Genomic DNA, 26948 nt, shown 5'->3' on the forward strand with positions numbered 1-26948 from the left:
TGCCATGTTGTCAGCTGTAAAAAAGCATAAAGATAAGCCTCCCAGGACGGCTTGGAATCGTAGCATTCACTAGCCGAGGCCTACGCAGTGCATAGACGCCCTCCGCGTACCCGCAGACGCCCAAATGTCATGCGCTTTTCCCCCATATTTGGAGCTTGCCTCACTCATGCCTGTACCGTAAAAAGCGTGTTCGCACCGGGCCAAGGGTCTGTTAATTCTGGCCTGTGCCCACTGCCCGCAAGCAGTCGGTGCTTATGGCAACAGCACGCCAACGAGAACTCGCTAGCGCGCCAGTGCCAGCCTGCGCGCATTCTGTGAACTAGTTCGTGGAGCAATGAACGTTGCGGCCCAAAAAAAAGGTGAACTCAATGTAGAAAACATCGGCAGAAAGCGAAAAAGTTAACTTACAAAAAAAAAAAAAAAAGCACGTACCCGCGGGGACTCGAACTCGTGACTTGCAAAACACTTGCGGCAACATACCTAGCGCCCCAGACCACGGGGACTCGAACTCGTGACTTGCAAAACACTTGCGGCAACATACCTAGCGCCCCAGACACTCGGCCACGGGACGGGCTCCGCCACCCATGGTAATATAAGGTATATATTGTACAACAAGTTTACACTTTTATTTAGTTTTGGCATTTAAAGCAGCTTAGGTGACTATTTGTTGTATTGCGCTCGTGCAGCAAGCGTCCCCCGAGTTTCCACAATAGCTCACGTCTAGCAATTGCATTTCCTAGACGGAAAAGCGTTCGCAGATGCGTAGTCGTGCTGCTGACCGCTGTGCTTGCTCGCCCAGCGCAAAAAAGTGCTTCCCGCACCCTATTTTTACGCTGTACGGTAAAAATATCAATTGATTTTATTTCCTTAGTACCTATATTGACATCGCTGACTCTTCTCCCGCCTTCAAGAGGCCTTATATTTTCCTACTGGCGTACCAGTCAGCGAAGCATCGCATGTGCGCTTGTGCAGCGCTTGTGTGAAGCGACCTTGACTTGGAGCTAGATACAGTCTACAAACTAACCAAGTAAAGGAAGGCCCATTCTTCCATTCACAAACGTGTCCTGGCTTCGTTTCAACTGAGCGAACGAATTACGACGACCCGTCGGCGGCCGGCGGACGAAACGCTGGACCGACTGACTCTGTCTGAAGGCCGGGGAGCCGTGCAGTAGCGCAGCCAATTGCGAGCTCGGCTCCTCGCGACATCACACGAAAACCCCGCAGAAAATGGACGAGCGTAAAGAGAGGAGGACAGCATTTTAGAATTAATTTTTCTACTAAATAAAATCGCGTAAACGCGCCCAGAGTGGTCGTAACATGGCCTGGGGACTCCGGACTACAATTTGCGCAAGTAATCCCGCAATGTTTACATATCGCTTCAGTGTCCCTTTAAGTCCACTCACATGCTATGAAGGCGAAATCATCATGGCCTTCCCCGGCGATAGTTATCAAAAAATTTATTGCCCTTCCACTCACAAGAAGGATGACCAGTGAAGATGGGAGCACTACACGAAACAAACCCATTTGCTTGTCTTTTGCAATTGAGCATGTTTCCTATTGCTAACTATCTGAATGACATTTGTAAGGTCTCAAGCTTTATTCTAGCGTACAAACATCGTAGACATCGTACTGTTTGTAACACATCGACCCAAACCGCTCGACCGAGAGTACAGCAGACAGGTGGCAATGGCCCGTGAAAAGCCCGCGTTTAAATAATCCATCAGCGCAACGAGTATGTCATCGGTATGGGCATGGATTCTAGTTGCGCGTGCACTCCCCCTCCTCCCTCCAACCCTCCCCGCCCCTGTGGACACATTTACCGGCAACCGGTGATATGCTCATGCTTCGACGTGTTAGACCCCGGCGAAAATGTTGCTCCGGAAGCCCTTCATGCCGCACGTTATTGGCTCACGTCGGCGTTTCAAGCGGGCAGGTTGCTCTTCTTCGTCCGGGAGGGATTCGCAGCTACTCGACAACGTGGTACTTGAGACGGCAACGGCGCCGGCTACACGTTCTGCGCCAGCGGCTTTCCGTTGTTTTTGTGCCCATTCGCGCTTCTGTGCGCGCCGACGCTCTTTCAATTACCGGTGCTCTTCCTCCGAGTGAACGGCACGCGTCCGTCCCATAGCAAGTTAATAGTGCAACTGCTGATAATGGCGCCAGCGCCGTTATCTGCCGATTGCGGAACTTGTGAAAAAAAATGTCGGTGGTGGCGAGGAAGAGCGGAGAAGCGGCGTCGAGTAAAGCGGCTTCTCCGGAATTGGAAAGGGGGGGGGGGGGTTTAGCCACATACAGCTTCGCTGTCGTGGTTGTCTCTTTCTTCGCTTTCGTTTCTTCATCTGTTGCTGCAACTTACCTCGACAGGCAGCTGGCGACACTTCTTTCACGCTCCAGCTTCCCCAGAATTAGAGCTCTCCAAGGCTGAAGTGCACGTGTTTTACTCCCGTGCCGTCAAGTTCATCTGTCCCGCGGCACGCGCTAGGCTCTTGTTTCTCCGCTGGCAACGTGCTGTGGTAGCGCTGTGGTGAAGCACTGGGCCCCTATTTAAAGACCCGGGTTCATATCCCATACAAACTCCAATGTGTGTTTTGAAAGACGATAGTCTTTCTTGGGCTACTCAAACGCGAAAATTTTGGTCGGTCTGTTTTTTAGAAGCAGTTTATTTGATAATACACACAAAACCTTACACCAACATAGGACACAGAAAATTCATGTACAATTCCTACGTGTATAAAATGGTCAGCACAATCATGTCAACTCTGTGCAGTCCCTCGATTCAGCCGCAAGGCCAATGTTGAAATTGTTATTGAGCGAGCCTTTTATATAGGCCAAACATTTTCAATCTAAAAATCTAGAAATATTCCCTACATTTGTCAACATTGTTCAACAAAAAAGATAATGTTCGGTTTAGTTGAGGAATAACATCAATACGTAACTGGTGTTTGCAGTGTTCTTTTAATTAAAAATAGACCCGTGATCGATCTTTCCGAGAGTATATTAAAAAACGCGTTGAAAACAATCTTTTAACGATAAAATACAACCAAGGCTGGCGCCCAAGCCTCGCGCTCGTGGCTGGGGCGCTGCGTTCCAGCAGTACCAAAAGACGGCGCGGCGCGCCAGTAGAGCGAACGCGTCAATATTGAACTCCGCAAACCTCCAATGGGTGGACCGAGGCCGGAGGGGAACAGCGTGAGAGGTGGGCGGACGAGACAGGAGAGGCAGTTACGTGGCGGGGGCGACTGAAGACTATCGTCTGTGGAATTTGCAGCGACGCAAGCAGATACGCGGCCATGTTTTTGGTCTTTACTGCAGCGGCCATTTTCTGTGCCGGATAAACGGATTGCTTTCGCCTTAAAAGACCAGCAGTACATGCTCGGCAGTGATATGTATACATACACTCACGATATTTTTGCTTTGCAGCATAAAACTAAAGAAATCCCGCTTTGCTGTTAAACAGTTTGTTGACCTGAAAAATGATTACACTTTCCTGCAGAATGAATAAACCACATTGCTCGATGCCATACTGTGCTCGGCCAGCACAATAGTAAACACGTCGGGGAGGCGGCAACCAGTTTGCCGTGATGCGTAGAGATAGTCGTGATTTGAGCGGCGCCTGAAGCGCGCCGCCGTTCGTGACGTCTCTGCGCGGCCTCGGAGCCTGCCGTCGTGATTCACGAATCGCAGGGCGCGACCCACCAGGTGGCCGTCTCCTGCCCCCCTTCGCGAGACGGGAGGAGGCTTGTTGTGGTGCGCCGTTTTCAAAAAGCGCGAGGATGCATGAACGCGGCCAGCCAAGTGAGGTAACCCTATGTTGTTTACAAGGATTAACGTCGGAAGCGACGCCAGAGAGGAAAAGAAAAGCGCGAATTTTGTCTGAGTTTCGTGCTGAGAGCTCACTGGTTTTATCAAGCCCGTTAGATTGGAGCCCTACGTGAATAACTTGTTGAAAAATTGGCTGCTTTTAGGGGCTGTTGGCGTCTCCTGTACTCGGCATAAGCGCCGTCTTATGTAGTCACGGTACTAAAACATTGGAAAACTCGTTTACGCCTCGCGCTAAACGTAACGCGCACTAAAAGAACACCGGGACACTCGTTTACGCCTCGCGCTAGAACGCTTCGTGCTTCAAAGACACGAGATTTACAGAAAAGCTGTATACCTCTACCCCGAAACGGTTTCATCTCAGTTGTCAAAAACTCCAAGCTTGCGCCAAGAACACACCTATACACTGCATGCTTCGCCCTTTCTAAGGTTTCACGTTAGCGGAGATGGCCCGGGATTTTTCATGGGCAGTAAGACCATCGTATATCGGAGTATGACGTGCTGGAGGCCAACAAATGGCCGGAGGGAGAGAGAGAGGGTGGGTCGGAGTGAGGGCGAGCGGAGCGGATTTTCTCGGTCGAAGCATGCAAGAGAGAGAGAGAGAGAGAGAGAGAGAGAGAGAGAGAGAGAGAGAGAGAGAGAGAGAGAGAGAGAGAGAGAGAGAGAGAGAGAAGAGAGAGAGAGAGAGAGAGAGAGAGAGAGAGAGAGAGAGAGAGAGAGAAACGGGGGAGTTAGCCCACAGCTGCTAGCCTGTAATGGATTGGAGCTGTTAGCCGAACTTACTATAACGGCTAAATTAGGCTAATTATAGGCTAATAAGCTACGGGATAGTTTAAATCACGTGGGCTTGCATGCTTTCTACCCCCAGACTGACCATAGGTTTATTGGAGGTTGCTAAAAACTATTGCCTTGCCAGTTCTTTCCGGAGGCCCTTCAGCTATGTGATATCTGGCTAGGTAGCCGAATACGAAGCCTTGCAGACAAAAAGCCCGTCGCTAGCTGAGTGAGTGAGATTACAGTTACTTCAGTGAATTGCCTGTAAGGTTACGTTTCACTCGGCTAAACAAACCGCACCCATCAGCTTGGCTCGTTGGTCTAGGGGTATGATTCTCGCTTTGGGTGCGAGAGGTCCCGGGTTCAAATCCCGGACGAGCCCTGTTTTTTATTTTTGTGCTCCGGATTTCGTGATTATTAAGTGAAAAGTTTTTCAAATTTCGTGGTTTTTACCGAAGCTACACCTGGGGGTTACGGAGAGCCGTAGTGGAGGGTTCCGGATTATTTTGACCACCTGAGGATCTATAACGTGCGCCGAAATCTTGACACACGGGCGTTTTCGTTTTTCGGCTCCATAAGAAAAAATACGGCCACCGTGGTCGGGATCGAATCCGCGTCACTGGACTGAACAGCACAACGCCATAGCCACTAAGCCACCGTGGTCAGTGCATACATTCCCAAAAGTTGGTCGTACACATCCCGGATCGTTGGTCTACATGAAGGGGTTAACAGCGCTCTAAGACGACGACACACAAGGAAGAGAAGACAGGACGAGCGCTGAACTACAACTGATTTTTATTCCTCCAAGAAAGACATGTAAACCAAGACACATCCAATAAGAAAGCCCAACAAAATATGACGTAAACACTTATCTCGCGCTCTGCCTTCTACGCTAGTTGCTCCAGATAGTTTTTCTTTTTCTGAGAGCGCAACGGATGGCAGGCTGATGCAGTTTTCATCAAGACGGTCAATCTCGAGCGCCTCGGTAAACTCCCGTGTATGCTTATTTTTCTCTAGAAACCACTGAGCACTCTTCGAACAGCGGAACGCAGGCACAATCTTTGCAGTGCGAAGCTAGGTGGCCCGAAACTACGAGGTTATTATGCTCCCTCAGCCTACCGTTCAGGCGTCTACCCGTCTAGCCGATATAGGTTTTTACACAATCCAAGGGGAGAGAATAAACAACGCCTTCATCACATTGAATAAATTGTTCCCTGGGTTTCCTTGAGCAACCCACTTTTTCTCTGCCCCTGCATTTACCACCGTACAGAGCTTCGAAAGTATGTTAGAATCTTCTTGAGGTTATGCGCAACCCTGTGCAACTAAGTAACCACCACAAATTTTTCCTTCCTTCGCCTTATTTCCGGGCAGTCCTGGCCACCACGTTTGAATTCTGTCAATAAGTCACCTGCCGCTGCTGTCAGGAAATGTTGCGGGTACCCAGCAAAAAACAGGCGGTTAATTTGAGCCATGAAGCTTTTTTTCTGCTGCATGACTTCAAAAAGGAATTTTTTAGACACGACAATACCCCGTTTTAGCAGTTTTGTGTGGTTGGAGGGATAAGGAAGTAGCGGTTTGGACGCCCGGGGCTCGTACACCCAACACACGTGTTCTTTAGTAAAATTAAGCATCATATCAAGAAACTTGAGAACTGTCCAGTGGAACCTCATGCACCAATTCTAAAGGCGTCAGGCAGTCATTGAATATAGCCAAAACACGGGAAACTGATTCGTCAAAGTTAATAGTTAAAACTATGAGGTAGTCGTCTACATACCTAAAAGCGCGTTTTGTATTCGACCCAGATAAATTCTCACATAAAACACGATCGTGATAGGCTAAAAAGAAGACACTTAAAATAGGCGCGATGCATGACCCGATGCAGATCCCGTTTTTCTTTAATGAACATTCCCCCTTGCCATGTCTTTCTTGGTGGAATAAAAATCAGTTGTAGTTCAGCGCTTGTCCTGTCTTCTCTTTCTTGTGTGTCGTCGTCTTGGTGCGCTGTTAACCCCTTCATGATTCCCCACCAACTAGCCCATAAAGCTATCCTCATGAACTTCGTTGGTCTAGGGGTATGATTCTGGCTTAGGGTGCGAGAGGTGCCGAGTGCAAATCTCGGACAAGCCCTGACTTTTTATTCACCAAGTAATTATCAGCGTGTGAATGCATTGTATAATTCTGGATACCTGCGTTACAGTAAGGACCTATCAGAGCAATGAAATGTTACCTTCGATGCAGTGGCGTAATCGGGATTTCATTCAGGGGGGAGATGTGATGCACTCCCTCCCCTCATCCATCAGCCGCCCGGCCAAAGTTGCTAGAATTATTGAACGAGCCGTGCTCCAGTGCTTAGAGGTGCCATCACTATCACTCATTACATAAATTCCTCAGTATCGCTTTGAAAATGTAAGGTTCCTCTAAATCATAAGCAACACCGAGTGCTGAAAGGCCAAGGGTGCTGTGCCCAACTTCGGTCACGGTGGGTTCTCCTTGTCATCGTCAGTCGGGCGGGCATAAGGTGTGTTACGTGCGTCAACGTCTCTTCTTTCCGTGCGAGGCGCCCAGAAAAGCTGGTGTGGATGCTCCTGGGCTTTGAGGGTCTGCAATCGCAGATTAACCCTACGCGAACCTGTAAGGCGCTCAATACGTTTGGAGCGGCTAAAAAAATGCGCTAAAGTATTTCCCTGGATTAATTTGCACTGTGTACAACTCGTCTTACAGCTATTCTGGTCCGAGCTCTCCCTTACCAGCGAGATGCAATTCACTAGAGAGGTATTGCACGTACGCGCTCGTGATTATTAAGAGGATAGTCCTTCTTGGCATATCTGAACTCGAAAATTTTAGTCTGTCACTCGAATGAACCGCTTGCTGCGTGAGCTCTTGAAATATCACCTGACCTCCTCTTTTTGCCAGATTTTAGGGGCGAAGCCCCTTCGGGGCTCGGGCTTTCGGCGTCTCATGTCGCCGTCGTCGTAGCCGTCATCGTCGTAGCCGTCGTCTCATGTAGTCACGGTATATAGTCACCGGGACACTCGTTTGCACCTCGCGCTAGATCGCCTCGTGCTTCAAAGATACGAGACTTACAGCAAAGCTGTATACGTGTACCCCCAAACGGTTTCATCTCCGTTGGCAAAAACGCCAAGGCGCCAAGAATACACTTATACACTGCATGCTTCGCCCCTCTCAAGGTTTCACGTTAGTGGAGACGGCCCGGGATTTTTTCTATCGGCGTAACTTCGTACAACCTTGTCACATTTTCATGGAAGTAACACCAACCTCTCCCATTAGGTCACACGAAGACACTCACTCTTCTTAGCGTGAATTTGAGAGTTTTAACTTCAGCATAAAACTTAGAAAACCAATTAACCTTCGTGGAATTCCCAACTCCGCCCGCTAACCCTGCTGTTTAAATCAAATGGTAAAACATGAACCGCGACGTAATGCGTAACAAAACGACTCCTCAATAATTAGCTTGTCCCGTAGGTAAAATCTTAGCAGCTTTTTCCTTGAAATCTTCACTGTTGCATCCAGGCAACTGAGCTAGGCCTAAACAGTCTCAACGCCATAACTTTTAAGAAAACTAGCCCTCGCAAAAACAACTACCCCGCCTGGTTAGCCTCAAAACCCCGAGCACCTAACCACACAAACCGTGCTGTCAAAACACGTGTTTTTCGCCTTGTTTGTGTGTATAGTTTGATCACTAGCCGTACTTCCATTGAATTCCTCATAGCAGAAGTAAAAGGGAGCGGAAAAGCGTGAGGGGTTAAAGTGCGAGTCCCTGCCACGCAACTTTTTATAAGAAGGTTTCGTGAAGGGGCGCCAGAAACCTATCTTCTTTGGACGCAATTTGAAGCGAAGCAGGCAAATACGTGGCCAGTCTTTCTTTTTTCTCTCTCTCTCTTCTATATGGCTGCAATGAGCAGCTGCGTTTTTTTATGTTATGTTTCCTTCGATTTCCCAGCAGGCTGGAGTCCCGAGCATGACTGCGGTACACGACGGCATTCCCCCCCCCCCCCCCCCCCTCCCCCCCCTCCCCCCCCCCTCCCCCCCCCCCCCCCCCTCTCTGCATTGCTTGTGAAATTTCCAATATCTTGCAGAAGTGGGCTTTGCTGAAGCGCTTACGTGTCGCGGAAGGAGGTGCGATGTTAATCTAACTCTATATTCTCTTTCTTTCTTTTTTAAGTGCAGGGAACATCAGGGCCTGGCCTTGTCGTCGTAGCTCGCTCGCTGGACCCAAGTAGAGCCACACGGCGTTCCGTCGTAGCGGCTGTCGTCGCGGCGTAACCCAGAGGCTTCGAATGCCAAGCGGTTTATATAGTCATCAGCGTTCGAAACTCGTCAACCGCTGGCGTTTTTCATACATCTCCCCGTTGTTTAGCGCAAAGAAAACTAGGCACGTTTGAGGCAAAAAAATGCGCAGTTAACCGGCAGCGCCTTCGTTCATTTAGATAGGAACGCTCGTTGGGTTGGTTTTTACGATAGTAAGCGAAAAAAAGTGGCAGTGCAACGTCGGCACGTGCGGGAGGAAAAGCAAGTACAAAACGAACAGAACGCCCGCTGGTGCAGTTTCAGGCAGGGGGCGCGCTAGCACTGCGAAGGCGGGAAATTTGGATTGAATTGGGTGTTAGCAGTGAGCGGATAACGGCGCTACAGCCCATTATGGCGAATCATTGCTCTGCATTTTCTACAGCTTTCACGTTGAGTGGGACAGTTTTATTTGTTTATTTTTTTGCGCGAAGTGGGATTCTTTTCTGCATTTTTTACCTTAGGTACAGGTGCTCCAAAAATAATACGGAGCATGGGAGCGCTGGCCGGAGCTGGCAAAACTGCATGCCAGCGCGATCTATGCGTAGATGCGCCGAGAGTGCGTGGGCCCATCCCGCTGGCCCCTCTCGATGTTCTGACGCTCGCCTTATCGCCGGCTCAAGCGAAGCCGCGCTCCTGCCACCCCTGTTCGCCAGGGGCGCTTTCGGAGCTTCATGAAGGCCTGCTTACGCAGAGCCAGCGAAGAAGGCTTCGTCCTCAGCGGGTCCTCTTTCTGCTTCGTCATGAATGCCACCGATTTCACTGTGGCTGCCTCCCGTGCTTCGCGATCTGCTTGATTTTGAATCATGTGGCTAGAATAATGCTTGGCTTAAGCTAACGCATAAAAATGAGCAAAAAACCAAAATTTCATGCGCGTACTGGCGGCATTGCGTTAACGATACAAATCAGCGATCAAATAAATTGGCAAGTGATACCATGGAGTCCAGTTCAACACAAATATACCTTACTACGCGGGAGACACAAACCTACACAAATTCCCTTAAAAATGAAGGGTGTCTCGGCTTGAGAAGGAAGCGATTGGGCATATTTTGCAAGAATGCTCGGAAAAATGAATCAAGGGTGGTTACCACTGAAGCAAATTCTGAAGCAGCCCTTTTTCTTGTCAAGATATGTGCTTAGTAAGCGGTGAAATTTCGGTCACGTTCATCGCGTCGGCCATCCCCGAGCGTACTACTCACACCAATAAAATTATCCGGGTCGCTCGCGGAGGTTGTTTCTGTCGTTTGTGACTATGTTCTAAAGACATCTGAATTTGGGATGTAAATAACTCGTGCAAGCATTCACTTCAAGGTTGTAAAAACGTTTTAAATACATTCGTATGTGCACCTTTGGCGTGCGGTTCAGAAGCTGGGCACCTTGTTCGTTTGTCTGCGAAGTTTTGCGTGCGCTCAACTACATTTTATGCACGCAGTCTGCTTCGCCGACAATGCCATCTGACTTTCACTGTCCGGCAGTGTGCGTTCCCTAGGCGTGTTGCTTGACCGCGTTCGTTCCGTTACCGCATAGTGAAATAGGTGGCATTTATGACGAAGCAGAAAGCGGAACCCGCTGAAGACGATGCTTTGATGCTTTCTTCGCTGTCTCTGCGTAAACAGGCCTTCATGAAGCTCCGAAAGCGCCCCTGGCAAGCAGGGGTGGCAGCAGCGCGGCTTCGCTTGCATAGAGTTTCTTAGTAAGTATACTGTAAGAAACTCTGTTCGCTTGAGCCGGCGATAAGGCGAGCGTCAGAACATCGAGAGGGGCAAGCCGGATGTGCCCACGCACTCTCGCTATCTGCGGCGCATCTACGCATAGATCGCGCTGGCATGCAGTTTTGCCTAGAGTTCCTGTATATCGCTTACCTTGGGGAGCTATATACAGGAACTCTAGTTTTGCCCGCTCCGGCCACCGCTCCCGTACTCCGTATTATTTTTGGAGCACCTGTACCTTCTGCGATGGCTGAGCGCCGAAGTCGTAGCTGTACTGAGAATGAAGGCACGGGTTCGATTCCCAGTCGCGGCGGCGGTTTTTTATACGGAAGTGAAAAACGAAAATGCCCTTGTGCATGAGACTCCAGCGCGATCGCTAAGGATGTTCAAGTGGTTCGAATTACTTCGTAGCCCTCCACTACGTCGCGTGTCTCAGAGCCAACAGGTAGCTTCGGGGCGTGGTTTTGGGGGTGTCGGGGGTTTTGCTAAATGGCTGATGGTGGGTGTGGGAGCAGACGACGTAGCCTCTGCATCGCTGCCGGCGTAATAACGCGGCAGTCTTTATTTGGTGATGAGCAGAGTCAGTGCCGCGTCCACTGCTCCTAGATGTAGAAAACTGCGTGAAAGAAGGGGTTGCGCCCCGCCCCCCACCCCCGTCTCGCGTACGCCAATGGTACTTCTACACATTAGCGTGTGCGTGCGTGCGTGCGTGCGTGCGTGCGTGCGTGCGCGCGCGCGCGCGCGCGCGCGTGTGTGTGTGTGTGTGTGTGTGTGTGTGTGTGTGTGTGTGTGTGTGTGTGTGTGTGTGTGTGTGCGTGCGTGTGTGTGTGTGTGGGGGGGGGGTATGTTGCGTGAGGGATAGAGAGAGTATGAGTGCATATACAATATAATGTTTGTATTCTTGAAATAATATTTGATTAAGGTATTTGAAATTTCATATTCTTCATTATTGGCTAACGGCAGACTTTTCGAGGCTATGATTATTGAGCTGCACCATGACGTACGCGTGGAGTAATATTGATTGATTGTGGGGTTTAAGGAGATGAGGCGCGCCGTAGTGGAGGGCTCCGGATTAATTTCGACCACAAGGCGATCTTTAACGTGCGCCGAAATCTTTTTGCTCGGCCGCCGCGGCGGGGAATCGAACCCGCGTCCTCGTGCTCAGCGCGTGAAGTAATATTGCTAGTCAAGTGGCGAAGGAGCTAACCACGGCGCACGGCCGTTTCGGTTTCCGCCAAGCCTGCAGGATGGGATTCATTTTACACGTCAATGTTATAGTTCAGCCCTTTTGGGACTTAACCGCGACTCAACAGATCAACCGGTACTTGCACACTTGTATACGACGACGCGGTAGCATACATCCAACGTACTCACGCCTTGTCTCAATGGTATAGGTAAGGTAAGCTAGGTTGAAATTTTATCTTGTTCATTTTTTTTTCGGACTAACTTGATCCTCCGTGTCACGCGCTTCGTGCCCAGATGTTGGGCGTGATAGCACATTTGTGTGGAACTGAAACGACGAGACGAACGTGACGGGGCCGTAATTGCGGCGGCCCTGGCCTCGTCCACCAATCGAAAATCGCCCGGCTAACCGGTGCAGCCGACCGCTCTCACTTGGGGCAGCTCTCCTTGAATCCGCCTTTCCTGAACGCCAAGCAGAGAGGAAGAAATACGATGTGAAGATGCACGACTCCGCGCAGGCGTGCTGCGACGCTTGAAGGCCCGCTGCGCGGAGAGAGTGGCTCGTTTTGAAGTGTGAAAAACGCTTTTGCATACATCGCACGGCCGGCCGTCTTCATAGACGACGATACGGACGATACGGGGCTCAGTGGCTGGGTGGCCCTCCGCCGTCGCGCCGCTCCCCCTCCGAACCGGCTCAGTACCGCGTTGTGGAGCCGGCAACTTCACACACTTCCTTGGGCCGTTGTACAGCCTTTCTCGCCGCGCACCGCGAGGAACGCTGGAAGCCTCTGGCCACCACGCACTCGAGTCGAGAGCCGCCCTTCCCTGGCCGGCTAGGGACACAGCCGCCTCTTGTCGGAACAGAATCACCGAACGCGGGTCGCAAGATGCGCAGAGGCGACACGGGGCCCCGGCGTGATGCGCGCCGTATGCAAGTGCTGATGGCGGAGGACTTCGTCTCAGACGTGGCCACTGCGGAGGCTGACAACGGCGGCGCCTCGGAGTCGGATGCCGAAGAGAACTGCTCGGCCGACGAACGGACCTGCAGGCCGACCGCCGACGACGAGATCCACTGGCCCCTGGGCGTGATCCAGGAGCAGTTCCACATCCTCCAGGAGCGGATTGTGGACGAAGTGCGCAGGGTTATGAGAGAGGAGTTCTACGATATGCGCATGTCCGTGAGTATGAACGCAATCGACGTTCCCGTGGCCAACCCTTCGCGCTTTCGAGTACGCGCCGAGGGTGGGGGTAGAATTGGGTTATTTCCGGGTTACAGTCCTCCGCGCTGCTTTCGCAGCAGCATTACGGGTACCCCTCTCAATCATTCCCCCTCAAAATCAGTTCCACCGCACAGCAGTCGTTGCCTGTGCAGTACCGTCTATCGCAGTTTTCTAAATACTACCTTTGGCTCAAAGGTAGTATTTGTGAACAGCTGGCACCAGCTGTTCACACTGTTTTCAGGGCCTGCACGTTACTAGGTCGGATTGTAACGTATAGCACAATAAAAAATGATTAAAAAGAAGAACCGGCGTGTCCTTAAACATGCGCACATGCATAATCTTTTTTTAACCGCACCAGATTAAACAAATTTGAGCCGCACCAGATTTCGTGGTTGGCTGGGCCAACCACGAAATATCGTGCGAAGGCAGCATGCATGCCTCCTTATAAAGCGCTGTCCAGTTTACCACTGTGAGTATGTGTTACTGTGTGTGCGTGTGTGTGCGTGTGCGTGTGCGACCAACAACAGGACCTGCCGGGTATGCGTCAGAGTTTAGTCCTGAAGTTTCGCTTTGAGGTCTTCCGCTGTATAATTCACCATTGCAAGTACTATGTGATACTCTGTGAGCATGTAACACTTTGCCAGAATAACAGCAGCAATTGCCAGGTATGCACCGGAGCTAAGAGATCTCACACGTCAACCGGTACCAATAGCTGGAAATACAATGGGTACTTTTTACAATGGGTACCGGTTGGCGACGTCAGACCTCAAAGCGTCACGCTAAGCCTAACGTTGTGTATTCCGGCCTAATTTTAGGTAACCTTAACGTTGAGCCTACCGACATGCCAATCAGCGTCTATACTTATTGCACGTCGAGCTGCGAATGCCGGTTGAGTACGTTCGACCCCAGAGGGTGACGTTAGGCCTAACGTGTGGCCGCCGTGTACTCGCGTCGTCCCTCCCTGCAGTGGATATTACCCTTTGCGCAAGTGAATGTTGCGAAGTTGCCACCCCACCGCTGGCAACCCGTTATTGCATTCGGGAAGGCGTCCCAGCACCGGGCTCCGTCGCCTCCGTCATGCGTGAGGTAGCGTGGTGGTGAGCTGCCAGCGAATGTTGCTGCCTTGGAGGTGACGACCAGAAGCCGAAGGCAAACTTAACTGGTTTACTGCATGTGGGGAGATGAGCCGAGGAAATACAAGAGCAATGCCCTTACGGGCGAGGTTACAGTACAGGACTCAAGCAGAGTGATAGCATTGATTCGCTGCTCCAAAACGAATGATCTGCGCACGGGGTTCCCCGTATTTATACCCAAAGCGCCAACGGTCAAACAAGTTCTCCCCCTGTTTTTGCACACGGCGCGAACATAGTACACACACACGCGCGCACGCGCACACACGCACGCGCACGCGCGCACCCACACACACACACACACACACACACACACACACACGCTCACGCTCACACACGCTCACACATGCTCACGCTCACACGCACACGCACGCACACACGCACACTCTTTCCAGAGTTCGTGAGGGGTCGGAAGTAGTGGTGCACGCTGAGTCTTAGGGAGGAGAAAGAGATCTCGATGCGGCGTCCGCCCCGCCGGTTTACGTCTATACCTGCCGCGTTTGCAGCTGCCGAAGTTTCAATCACGCCGACAGCGAGGCGCCTGCGATCCGGCCGTTCCCAGGCACGTTGCGACTTGTTGGGATCTGTTGGCAGTCGCTGCAAGCTTGAGTCACCGACAGAGAGACGCCCACGTGGAAGGCGCACGTAGTGGTGGCTTTGCCTCAAAGCACAAGAGCGCTGCAGGAAGTTTGCAGCACAGCGGCGCGCTGAATTGTAACACGACTTGTAACCCCGAAAATACGAATGGCGTCTCGAAGAGTTTGAGTTCCTACATCGGCGAAATTTGCCGAGGTGAGCTAATTTTGCTTTCGGACTAGAAAACAAAAGTTTAATTTATTTGGACAAATCAAAGAAACGTGTTTTTTTTTTTTTCATCTACAAAGCGGAGCACAAAAATTACCATGAGTCTCGTCAGCAGAAGGTAAAACAAAAGTTTGGATTTGGCGATCGATAACCACGCATGGACGACAAAAAACTGGGGCTGGTCCACTCGGAAAGTAGAATGCCAGCGAAGCTGTCATTGCGCCCTCGAATTCGACCCCTATATATGATGCGAACGTGATTGGACAGCACAGCCAAATGAGTACCCGAAACAAAACACGGTTGACCGGGGCGCACTCTAAAGGAGTGCACGAAACAAAGTATATCTTAATATAACGTGTTGTTGGGCGAGTTGGTTCACGTTTCTGTAAGAACTGGGCGCGAAAAGTTGACAACGACGTAGGAACAAAAAACAGGACTTACAGAATGAAGTAAAACATGTTTGTTCATTTGCCATTGAGTGTAATCCTTAGTTAATTATCTTAAAACTTGGGAGGACTGGAGTTTTACCCTAAAGAAGACAAACATGGGGCTCTGTTTCCCTCCCGTCGAAGCCCATTTGTATTAAAAGCAGTCAGGAATCCTATAACCTTTACAACTTCGCTGTGAACTACCAAATTATTAAAAGTACATGAAACTCGGCGTGATGATAGTATTTTTAGCTGTTAATTGTCCCATAATTTGTTCCAGGTTAGTTTTGATGAAACAACAGTCACAGCCTGTTTGTGTAACCATTATCCTCCCGTAGATGGCCATATACAGTGGAACCCCTGTTATATGGCCCGGGTTTTTCGACAACCCGGGTTTTACGGCGGAAAAGTCGAGTCCCGGGGAAGTCCTCGCATAAACAATGCGTTAAAATTCTCGGTTATCCGACGCGATTCCATGCCTGACCCGTGTTATCCGACGACCCACAGAAGCGCGCACCGATCGGCGGACGAAATGAAAGTGCCGCGGGCATGTTCCGCGGACCTTGAGCCTGCTCAATCGGCTCTCTCCGGCATAGCTTTCTTCTCCGTCTCATCTTTCGTTACTCCCCTCCAGCAGCTGCCCGCTCCTCTGCACAATCTCTTTCCCTCTCTCCTTGCTATCGTTTCTTCTTGTCTTGTTAGCAGCGGTCGTAGGGGCAAGGTGTACATTTCTCCCACTCAGCAGTGAATTGCCAACGAGGTCACTCAGACAGGCTTAGGCTCGTGATCGCGTGTGCCGTGATTCGCACTGGCTGGCGGGAATCGCGGCAGTAGTACAAGGTTTGTTTTATTTACAGCGTGATTGGCACCTGAACTGCATTATTCTTTCATCATTTACTTTTTTTAGTCATTTGGGTTTCCGAGATATTAAAGCATTAGTTTGTAGTTGAATTTTTTCATAGCGAAGCTTTTCATAGCGTAATTGTTGTTGCTCGGATTTTACGACGCCCGCATTTTAAGAAGCTTTTTCACGGTCCCGAAAGAGTCGTATATAGTCGTGGTTTGTGTCGACAGCAGGCGGGAATGCCGCAACGTCTGCAACTTCACCGTGAACTAACTATGATAAGTAAATGAAACTCGGCCAAGTGATGGCTGCTTTTCTGATACAGGCGAAAAGCGAACTTCCCCATGTGTCTAGATTTAGGCGCACGTTAAAGATCCACCGGTTGTCAAAATTAATCCGGAGCCCTCCGCTACGGCGGCCCTCACAGTTCTGGTGTAGCTTCGGCGCGTTAAACCCCACAATCAATCAATCAATCGACTATCGATCACTCGATCAATCAATCGTCGCATAATTTTTGGCCAGATAGTTCTGATAAAACAAGGGTTACAGCGTTTTTTGCACAGCATTCGCGATAAATTTGGCTTTGCCTCAAGGCGCTTTTGTTCCCGATGCGGCCGTAAGCTGCGAGTTGGTTCACCACATCTAAGAGACCTGACAGCGCCAGGAATGAGTACGGAGGAACGAAACAGACTTTGCCTCGTGTCTGTTCCCTTCCTTCTCCCTCGCGCCTTCCGTTTCACATGCATGGTGCTCGCATGCGGTGGCTGTTACCGATAAATGTAACCAGGGAAAGAGGCAAGGCCTGTCTTCTGCATCCCATTGGTGCGGTCGTAGTTCCAGTGTTCTATAGAATAGAACAGTGGAGGCGTTGATATTGCTGCTACAGATGCTTAGCGAACTAAGTTTCGGCCCCGTTGACGCCGCGTTGTTAGATAAGAGGGCGCTGTGGGACAGCGCCTGTGTCGTGCGAAACTATGACGTGTGCAAAGACGGGTACAGCTGGGGTAGAGTGTACAAAAATATTCTAGTACACATAACTCGTGGAGATGCCAAGTTGGCGTGGGATGCAAGGCTAGATTGTAACTTTCAGCTGCGACCCAACAAGAGGCCACCGTCGCGAACGCTGAAACCCGCTTCCTCGGTAGCGAATCGCAGTAGCTTGGACGGCACCCGACATGCCCGAAGACACGGACCGCTTGCGAGAGGCTGAGCGCGGGAAGTGAAGCCGACGCGTTGTAATTTTCAGATGCGCAGCGACACGGGACTGGTCACCGTCGTGGGAGTTTGAGTCTCCTTCCCCCTACAAACGGCAACGAATCGCAGTGCGCTGGGTAGCAGCAAAGTACGCTTTGGGCTGGTTGGTTCATGGCCGGTTAGAGCGATGCAACCTGAAAGACGGAGACTCAGGTCAAGGAACACAAGCACAGCTCTCGTGTTGTCCTCCTTGACCTAACATGTAAATACGAAGCTTAGTTTAAAACGGCAAAAGAACAATAGTGTATTCTGGTACGCAGGTCAGGTGGCGTTTCACATCGCCCCAATCCAAAGAGGATGCCTTTAAACATTATCATTATCTGCCCTCACATCAGAGCCGCTGAGTTGCCTCTAAATGGTAATGCGCCGATCTAATTCTCTGGGTAGAAGCGGCCATTATTGAAAGTATTTCAAGTGCTCCCGGTCCGGGTGCTTGCCGCAGACTGTCACTGCTGATATAGCCGGGTACACGGCATTTGCAGCGTAAATAGCCTTAGACACTGATGTAGTGGTTCTTGTCTTCCTTCGACCGCCTTATGTTTGAGTGAGGCATAACGTTATTCGACTGCCTGTTTTAGGGCGGCATAACGTGTAAAGCACAAAATATAAGCAAAAGTCGGAAAGGAATGACAAGTACAAACGATTTACGTGGTGTGTCACGTACATACTCGCCCAGAAACTCGCATTAACTAGTCTGAGAGTGGGGGAAATGAGGAAAGCGGGTACGCGCCAAAAGAGTGAATAAGTGAACGGGGGAAAAAAAAAGATTTATAGTTTTCACTTTCGCTTAACACTGTCTCGCACATGTTTTTTCTGACACCATTTGTGCGGAGGCGCCGGATCATCTTAGTTCTCGCCGATCGGCCAGGTTGGACGAAAGGGGTGCATGCTGCCACGTACGCGTCTCTTTCCGCTGTATCTTTTCGCTAATCAGATTAGGAGCGACACTATTGTGCACATGGCGGCGATAAAAGTATAGCGACCCGCGAGAGTTCTACCACGAAGCCATAGGGCGCTGGCTTTACCGTTTCGCTACAACAAATGGTACGATTACGCCATCCCTTTAATAGTCTCATGGGGAAGTTCCCAATGCGCTCATTATCAGAAGTGCAATTGTTTATTGCATGGCACGTTTTCAGCTTAAAATATGAATGAAAAACCACGGTAACCGGTAAAATAAGAGTGCAAGATCAAAGACAAGACTAAGTTCTAATCATTGTGGGACTACTCGAATGCCATTCTGTAGGCGCTTTTGACAAAAGGCTTTCTTTCTAGGTACAGAAAAAAAAAGATTCACGTAAATATAATTTGTATATATTTTCCCCAAAGGTACCCATATTCAATTCATATGCTGGGTCATGTATCAGACTATTTTCACGACGCACTTCAAAAATCGAGTACGGAGAGCTAAGCATGTCGGTAGACGAGGTCAGTTGTCGTGATTAGTGCACATATCAGCCCGTGGCTTGTATATGTACATGTGTCTTGAAACGGAGAAAAGCTCTCAAGCATAGTGTTGTTCGTAGCAGCGGGTGTTGGTTAAGGCTAATCGCAGACTTTTTTTAAAATGACGCGAGTCAGAGTCCTGACTGAATTCGAGGGGAGTACTCCCAACAAACGTATCCATAATAGACTGTGACCTGAACGTAAAGCCAGGAAACCGAATTTTCTTGCTTACGGTAGTTTCAGGCCATACCTTTAGGCCCTGTGGAGTATGGTGGGTATACTTACTGCGATGTAGCCCAGCTCTCCGGCATAGGCCTCCACGCTAGCTTCCGGCGCGTCAGCCATGTGCGCCGCCGTACGGCAGCTCAACGAGGTTTGCTGATACTAGAACAGAGTAGACAGTAGTGCCGAAGCAGAGCAGTTTATTTTTTTGGATTTTTCAAAAAGCACGCGAGCACGAAGCTCCATGGCGCTCACTATTCACGCCATTGAGGGAGCCTGCATGTGCCACGCCTCTGTCTCATGTAGGCTGTCTCATGCCATCCGGTCATGATCGGGACGGGAGGCACAGACGGCTCCCTGCAAAGACAGCTCCCACCGTAGATGCGTTTTATCTGCTTTAGTCGCCATCTTATGTCCAACTCATCGACCCGCGCATCTGCGGACCACCCCCACTCGTCCGCGCGCACGGAGCGATGGTGTCATCTCCAGCTGCATCTCCCTTTTGGTAAAAGGCTTGCTGAGGCGCAGCGTCGCCGCCTGACGTCATGTGGCCGGCACGTCGTCTGCTAGCTGCGTCCCCTCCTGGTGGCGCGCACTTGATCGGTATCGCAGATCTCCACGATTCCCACAGCCCTGCGAGAAAGCTTTGAACATATTCAGTGGTAGGTCAGCTTTGATTGAATTCGGTAGGAAATCCACAAAAATAACGCAATCGTCTTCAAACCGGAATGACGCTACCGTAATTAATGTAGCCATCAGCGTTACTGTCGATCTTTCTCAGCACATTATTGCTTAGCACTGGGGCCACAGGAATCCGGCCTCTGGAGAAAGGTCCTCCTTTCAGGAGTCTGTCAGTTGACACCTTGGTAGTAGTCGTTCTCGTCTGCTTCTTGCCCGCGTTTCGTTCGGTCGGGCTGTAGCCATGCATAAATAGCTAAGAAAGGAATTCAATGATCCAGAAACAAAATTCGTACTTTCCCGTGCATGCGCACACGTTTTTAATATTTACGCTGAAGAACGTGTCAGTCCCCCCCCCCAAGAGCTCTTATTAAGTGCAAAGCACTTTAGGGGCTCGCCTTAACGTCGTAGCTGGCTGTAACGCTCGATGTCAAACGACTGCCGGAATCAGGCGACGCAGCGAGATAACGGACCCCAGTAGAGCCCAGCGAACCGTCGTAGGGCTTCCCGCAGAGGCTTCGAAAGCCAAGCGGTTTAAACAGTTATAACCATTCGAAACACGTGAACCGCTGGCGCTTGTCATACATCTTCCCGTTGTTTAGCGCAAAGAAAACTACAGCTTCATATGAGGCAAAATATACGCAATTAACCCGCAGCGCCCGCGTTCGTTTAGTTCGTAACGCTCGTTGGGTTGGCTTTTACGATAGTAAACGACAAAAAGTGGCAGTGCAACGCCGGCACGTGCGGGAGGAAAAGCAAGCACACAAAAGAACAGAACTCCCTCTGGCGCAGTTTCAGGCAGGGGGCGCGCGAGCACTGCGGTGCCGGGGAATATGAATTGCATTGGTAGTATACAGTGAGCGGATAACGGCGCTACAGCCCAATATGGCGAATCACTGCTTTGCACTTCCGACAGCTTTCACTTTGAGTGGAACAGCTTTAAATTTTTTTTCTTGTGGCTTACGGCATTTTAAATAGGCACACAATAACGTCCTCATCCTCAAGCGCGGTTCTGTACCACGCCGTACAATATTTCTTCGATTTCACTCTGCGTTACAGCGGCGGCCATGCGTCGGCACTGGCTGCCGTGACTGATTCCCCACTATACCGTGAGACCAACTAGTATCTGCAAACGGGCATACCTGAAATAGGAGAGTGTAACATATATATTGCAGCGCAGCCTTCTGGCACATAATTTCGATTTTGTTTATTACTAAGTTGGTGTTTCTGTTTGACTCCTCGCGGTAACTTCATTTCCGCAAACATTTTGTTTGTTCCGCGACTTCGGGAAGTTCAGGTGAGGCTACTGGCTAGTATCCGGAAGTGGTCGCTGGAACTGTTCTGACCAACGCGCGTATCGATACTGAGTTGTTGGGACTCCGTGCGCATACGCGTCACTGACGAGTTCTGGCCTGACATCTGGCCTGGCGCAGATGGCAACGCCGCCGGAGTCACCTGCGCCGGGCTCTCCGGTGCCGCCTACGTCGTTCGACGGCCAGTTCAAGGCGTTCGCAAAGTTCGGCGACAGCAAGAGCACCGGCGATGCCATCACCCTCTCCAACAGCGACAAGTGGTTCAAGCAGGCCAAGGTCATCGACGGCAAGAAGATCACCACCACCGACACCGGCATCTACTTCAAGCAGGTCGCCAAGTGAGTGCCCGCAACCGACCGCGCCGCCACTCACACACGCACACGTGCTCTGGCGTGTGGCCCCTCATTTCGCTGTGCAGAGTGGCGGCCGTTTGAGCTGTCCATGTTGTGGCCCCTTTGGCTACGCTCTATGTAGCGTTTCTATGCTTTGCGGATTTTCGGTAGCTGTAATCAAAAATGTTATTTCAATACTACAGACACTTACGGGTGGCCTTTATAAGAAGACTTGTACGCAACGAATTGGCGCAGAACGGGCGGGATTCTCATCGTACTTGCTCAGCGACAACAATTATTCATAGACACGACAGACACGCGCTTTTTTTTTTAAATTTCGTTGATATGCCGTGGAGCGAGATCTCGAACAGATGAAGATTCCCCCATGTACCTCCCTAGATATCGCACCTAAACATTGCGCCTGACATCGTTACACTGCGAACGAGGCGTGAATAAAAAACAACGATATATACGGGGGCACCTCAATTTTCCCTTATGGTGTGGGAACGCGTGAGCATCTCTTCTCGCTAAGTTACGTCCCCGAGTTTACTATTGCCGAGTCTGTCATGCCGCGAAACACGCAAGGCGACAAACCACGCGGCCACACTTGGACCTTTTTATCACCCTTTTTCGGTTGCATGTTTTCCTTCCTCTCTCCCTTACTGTGGCTAAGAGCACTCGCCAATCGTCCTTGTTAAGCCTTTATTTAGGCTTACCGTTAGGTGACGTTAGCGTTAAGCCTAACGATGCTTCTAGCAACGGTTTACTAATTTTACGTAAAAAGCTGTCGGTAATTGTTGACGACGTTAGACCTGAAAGTGTGACGTTAGGTCTAACGTTGAGTCGTCGCCCCCACCCCCACCCCTGCTGCGCCAGCATTTCAGCTGGTGTATTTGGACCCTCCCATCATCAGCATTTTAATGCATAAGCATTTTTTCGCGAGTACCCCCACAAAATGAGTAATTGGCTAAGTGAAAAAGAGTAATTGGCTAAGCCAAGACATTTAATTGGTATAATAGTGTAAATCTAGACGATGGGTAGCTTTGCGATTGATAAGGAGCAATTCAAACAAACAGAAAAATAGTTCACACGGAAAATGGGGCCGTCAGGCTGCTGTCGAAGCTTACTTTCCCGCATTACGGATGTTTGCGCAGGGAAGCTCACTGAGGGTCCAGCCCCAGCGCAGGTTAGGCGCGCCTGTGTCCAGTTAATTGCACTTAATTTGACGTCACGAGGAAGGAATATCCCCCCGTACTTTCTGCAAATTGTGGTGCAGCAATACGTATTTTAAAAGTCAAATATTTGAAGCTTTTTCTTTTTAATTCTTGCCCACAAAAAGAAAAAAAAAAAGGCATGACGGCTCTTTTAAAACGGAACATCGCTCGGCGCAACGACGGATACAGATAGATGATCCTAAGAGAAACTTGGCACGGGGCCATTAATGTAATCTTTAAAGGTCGGATGTTTAAGTATTGAAAACGCACGTTTTAAGTACCAAAAAGAGGCAGGCAAAACGATGCTTTGGGCCTCGGGCATCGTAGATATAGGCACCATAAATTTTTACATAAATTTAAATAATTTCAAATCAGGCGTGCGTGACCTGTATCTACGACAGAAAAACGAAAAGTTTTATTGTTCATGATAGCACATATACAGCAACAGTTTGACATAGCCGTTCAATTGTCCCACAAGGCCGCTGGACAAGGACGATCTATTGGCTTAATCCAACAAGCGCACTGCTCGCATTCATGTTCAATGGCCACGGTCGCTTGATCGAGTGTCGGATACAGTGAAACGTGCATGAAAAGAATACTTGAGAGCTGGGGATACTGATTAAAAAAGCGCTTCATTATGTCTGCCTGACGCAACCTAATTACGACACAATAAGAACAGACACAAATAGTAAGCGCAAGAGAGACGAGTTTATCGAGAAATTAACATGCTCTTCACATGAGGACTGTTAGGTGCAACTCTAGTAATATTCTCATATACAATGACATTATCCGAACTGTTCAAGCAACGCGTCCCAACACTGCCAAATACACTTCCCCAGACTTGAAGAGCATTTTTCAAAAGGCGTTTAGCAGCCGAACAGATTTTAACAGCGGAGCTGTTTAGGCTTGAGCTGGGTCCGGTGGCGTCAGCAAAAAAAAAAGAAAAAAAAAGAAAAAAAAAGACGCACGTGGTTCCTCCTGGCGAGGAGGGCACGCGGTAGCCTCCAGTCCTAGCCTCCCAGCAAGGCTCAACTCTAGTCGGGCCCAGCTTCCAGAAGCGTCGAGAGCTAGTCTAGCTGCCAGGCCCAACCCTACTCGGGGAACGCGTGGCATAAATGAAGTTCGACTGGCGCAAGAAGAGAGATAGCGGGGCTCAGCCGGCGGGCAGCCGTGCGCTCAAAAAGAGGCCCTGAGTATTTGCTTTTCGCCTCAAGCAGAAAAGCAGCCTCCGCGGCCGGGATCGAACCCGCGTCCTTGGTCTCAGCAGCACAATCTCCAAGCTTAACCACGCGTAAATTTAGCCGAACCAAGAATAAGGTAGGTGGGGCCGCCTACTTCGCTGTTTGCCCAGTCTGCGCGCCACTAGTGCGAAGCTGCCCCAATTTTTTTTTTTATGGAAAAGTGGTGTGTTTTAGAGACCGTCGGAAGCGTGAAATTTAAGGCCTAAGGAAATTCAGCTGCGCAGTGATGTTTCACCGTTGGCTGTTGAATATAGGTGTGATCTGGTAACAAACGTTGTCTGATGCTGAACCGTTGCTTTGAAAATAGTTGGACTCATTTGTTCTAAAAACGAGGAACCCGCCGCGGTGGCTCAGTGGCTAAGGCGTTGCGCTGCTGAGCACAAGGATGCGGGTTTGATTCCTGGCCGCGGCGGCCGCTTTTCTGATGGAGGCGAAAAGCAAGAACGCTCGTGTCTACGGAATTTCGGCACGCATTAAAGATCCCCAGGTGATCAAAATTAAACCGGAGCCCTCCACTACGGCGCGCCTCATAGCCTGCGTTGCGTCGGCGCGTTAAACCCTACAATCAATCAGTCAATCTAAAAACGAGGTTGCGACTGCATATGTTCGAAAAAATCAGTTTGGAAAGCTCGTGGAACGTTGTTTAAAAATCACTGTGAAAATTGTAGAAACCATGGCAAACAATTACCATTTCCAGATTTCTGGATTCAAAGTTGTGCCTCTTGTCTACGGAGAACGTGCGTCCCAGTCCACTGCTATACTAACAGTTGTTTTCCCGGAGTTGACTGAAATAGCTAGGACGAGGTTGAACCCAATACAACTCCGAACAGTAAACACTGCCCGGTAACATGAATAACGATCTCGAACTGCACTTGAAAGCGAAACTTGAGGCTAAATAGCGTACATATAGGCGCCGATTTTGAATATAGGCATTTATAGGCACTATAACAACATTATAAAAGTCCTTAACTTCTACTTCATGCTCATATCTCAAAGTGGTGCAACATGAGCGCAAGGGACAGAATAGGCATTTGCCTAAAATACGGTCCCTAGTAATCTTAGATGGGCACAGGCCAGAATCGTTGGTGCTGGTTGCGTTTCTTCTTTTGGTGTTTGGATTATTTTTGAGGCGCTTTTACGGTTCGTATTGCTGAGTACAACAGCCCTTCTTTGCGGCGAATAACGCCACCACGAGTCAGCGTATTTCCGTACATTTCTATCGCTGCTGCAAGTATTGCGCAGCAATCGCTCATCTCTCTCTTTTCAAAGACGTCGAATGGTTTTCACTTCTGCCTAGCTCACGCGCTAAGTTGCTGATCTCGCCACATGTAGTAGTACAGTGTTTGCTTTACCAACACCGACGGAGTTACGGCCTTGCAAGCAGTACGTAACTTTACCTTCATTCCTGCACGCATTTGTGTAAGCTGTCTAAGCGGAAAGCGTTCGCATTAGTCTTGGCAGTTCTGTGCCTCGCAAAAAAAGTAAGAAAAAATCTCGAGGAGGATGTTGGCTTTGTGGGGCCTGTCTGGATTCGGGACTATAGGTGTACGGAACTCTCCAATAAAAGGGCCCCTCAGTTGCAAGCTGTTACGCAGCGACGTACGGTGCTGCCGTTGAAAGTGGTCGTACATCATGGGGAAATGCTGCCTTCTACGTTGCACGAGGTTGCTACTTCGCAAAGCCGATTTGGTGCGTAGGCCGCGAAGGTACGGACACGGCAGAGAATAACGTCGCTTAATCTGCTGCGCGCACGGTGTATGCACTTGGTTGGCTAACGACGTCCGCCCGAACACCGCGTCTGTTCTGCCAAGGACCGATGTTAAGCGGGACGAAGCGGGACGCTAACCCAGCAGAAGTAATATGTCCGAATGGAGGTCGTTAAGCACCCTAGTTGCTTAAGTTAACGACCTGTCCATTGGGGTGTGCGCTGCAGCTTCCCCCAGAAATTTATGTGCCTGCCCCAAAACTGTGTGCTTCGAGTAATGCACCTGCCTTGCCATTGTTAAGAATGTCTGTAACGGCAACAAAAAACCGCCACACGCATCCAACTACGTGTAGCATATGTGCTTAGTCTACTTTAACACAATGCGAGCGGACAGTAGTTTGCGTTGAAGTGTACCGCCACAATTTGTTGTGCCGCAATGAAACGGCCGGTTCGCAACCGGCGCAACCGTGGGGCGAATTTTTTTAAAAATATACTTTATTTATTAAGCTCCAGAGGCTTTCGGAAGCTAATGGTAACGTTGAGAATGCGTTTTTTTTTGGCGATCAGCCTTCAACAAAAGCCTAATTGATTTTTCTCATTTTGGGCAATAACGGCTGTGCATGGGGATAGGCGCGCGTCGTTTGTGTGTGCGCGTCCCGAGAAAGGGGGCGTAAATTTGTACTGGAATTTTTGTTATCTGGTCTAGAATTTAGGCGTTTTACTCGTGCTGTGAGCGCTGTAAAGTCTGCACAAAAAGTTCCACGGAGTCTTTTTTTTTTTTTCTTCCTTCTTATCGTTGGTGCCATCACCAGCGGTCTCTGACCTCAGTGGTGATCGCCAGGCCTGTTCAAGTTTTATGAAAGATGACTTGAAGTCCTCGTGCAGCATCGCATGTGACTGGTGGGATAGGACTCCTTGGCTTTGTGGTCGGGCTTTCGAATACATGTTACCTAATTTCATGGACCGTGGGCGGGGCGGACGCCTGTCCGTTCGGTACATACATATAGGATCATGGACGCGTCCCACTTTCCCAACCCAGTACCCCCCCCCTTCCCCCCCCCCCCCCCCCCCCCTGTCAGAACAGAAGGTGTGTTCGTAGTCTTCTCGCATTCTAATCAACTCTCTCTCTCTCTCTCTCTCTCTCTCTCTCTCTCTCTCTCTCTCTCTCTCTCTCTCTCTCTCTCTCTCTCTCTCTCTCTCTCTCTCTCTCTCTCTCGATCGGCTACGGAAGCAGCCGAAAAAGCTTCTTGCGTAGGTTGTTAGTAAATGAACTGTTATTTAGTGCCATCTAGTTTTGCCGCTGGGAGCCTATGGAAAGGACACATGGT

General features: G+C 49.8%; 1 protein-coding gene and 1 non-coding gene across 3 annotated transcripts in view; both read left to right on the forward strand.

The window, feature by feature from the left end:
- The window catches only part of LOC144155500 (tubulin polymerization-promoting protein homolog), a 53954-nt gene that overhangs the window by 18723 nt on the left and 8283 nt on the right, over positions 1 to 26948 (forward strand). Inside the window, exons 1-2 of one of the 2 annotated variants that reach the window (XM_077686987.1) lie at positions 12460 to 12967; positions 21249 to 21466. In XM_077686987.1, coding sequence (XP_077543113.1) covers positions 12677 to 12967; positions 21249 to 21466 — 509 coding nt within the window. In that variant the 5' untranslated portion in view covers positions 12460 to 12676. Of the gene's footprint in view, positions 1 to 12459; positions 12968 to 21248; positions 21467 to 26948 lie in introns of those variants that run through there. The other variant, XM_077686988.1, reaches the window with a different exon arrangement.
- On the forward strand, positions 4904 to 4975 carry Trnap-ugg (transfer RNA proline (anticodon UGG)). Its single transcript has one exon. It is a non-coding gene; the product is annotated as a tRNA-Pro (tRNA).

The sequence above is a fragment of the Haemaphysalis longicornis genome, unplaced genomic scaffold (assembly GCF_048455015.1).
Source record: "Haemaphysalis longicornis isolate Haplotype H1 unplaced genomic scaffold, Haemaphysalis longicornis Haplotype H1 scaffold_1, whole genome shotgun sequence".
Taxonomy (NCBI): Eukaryota; Metazoa; Arthropoda; class Arachnida; order Ixodida; family Ixodidae; genus Haemaphysalis; species Haemaphysalis longicornis.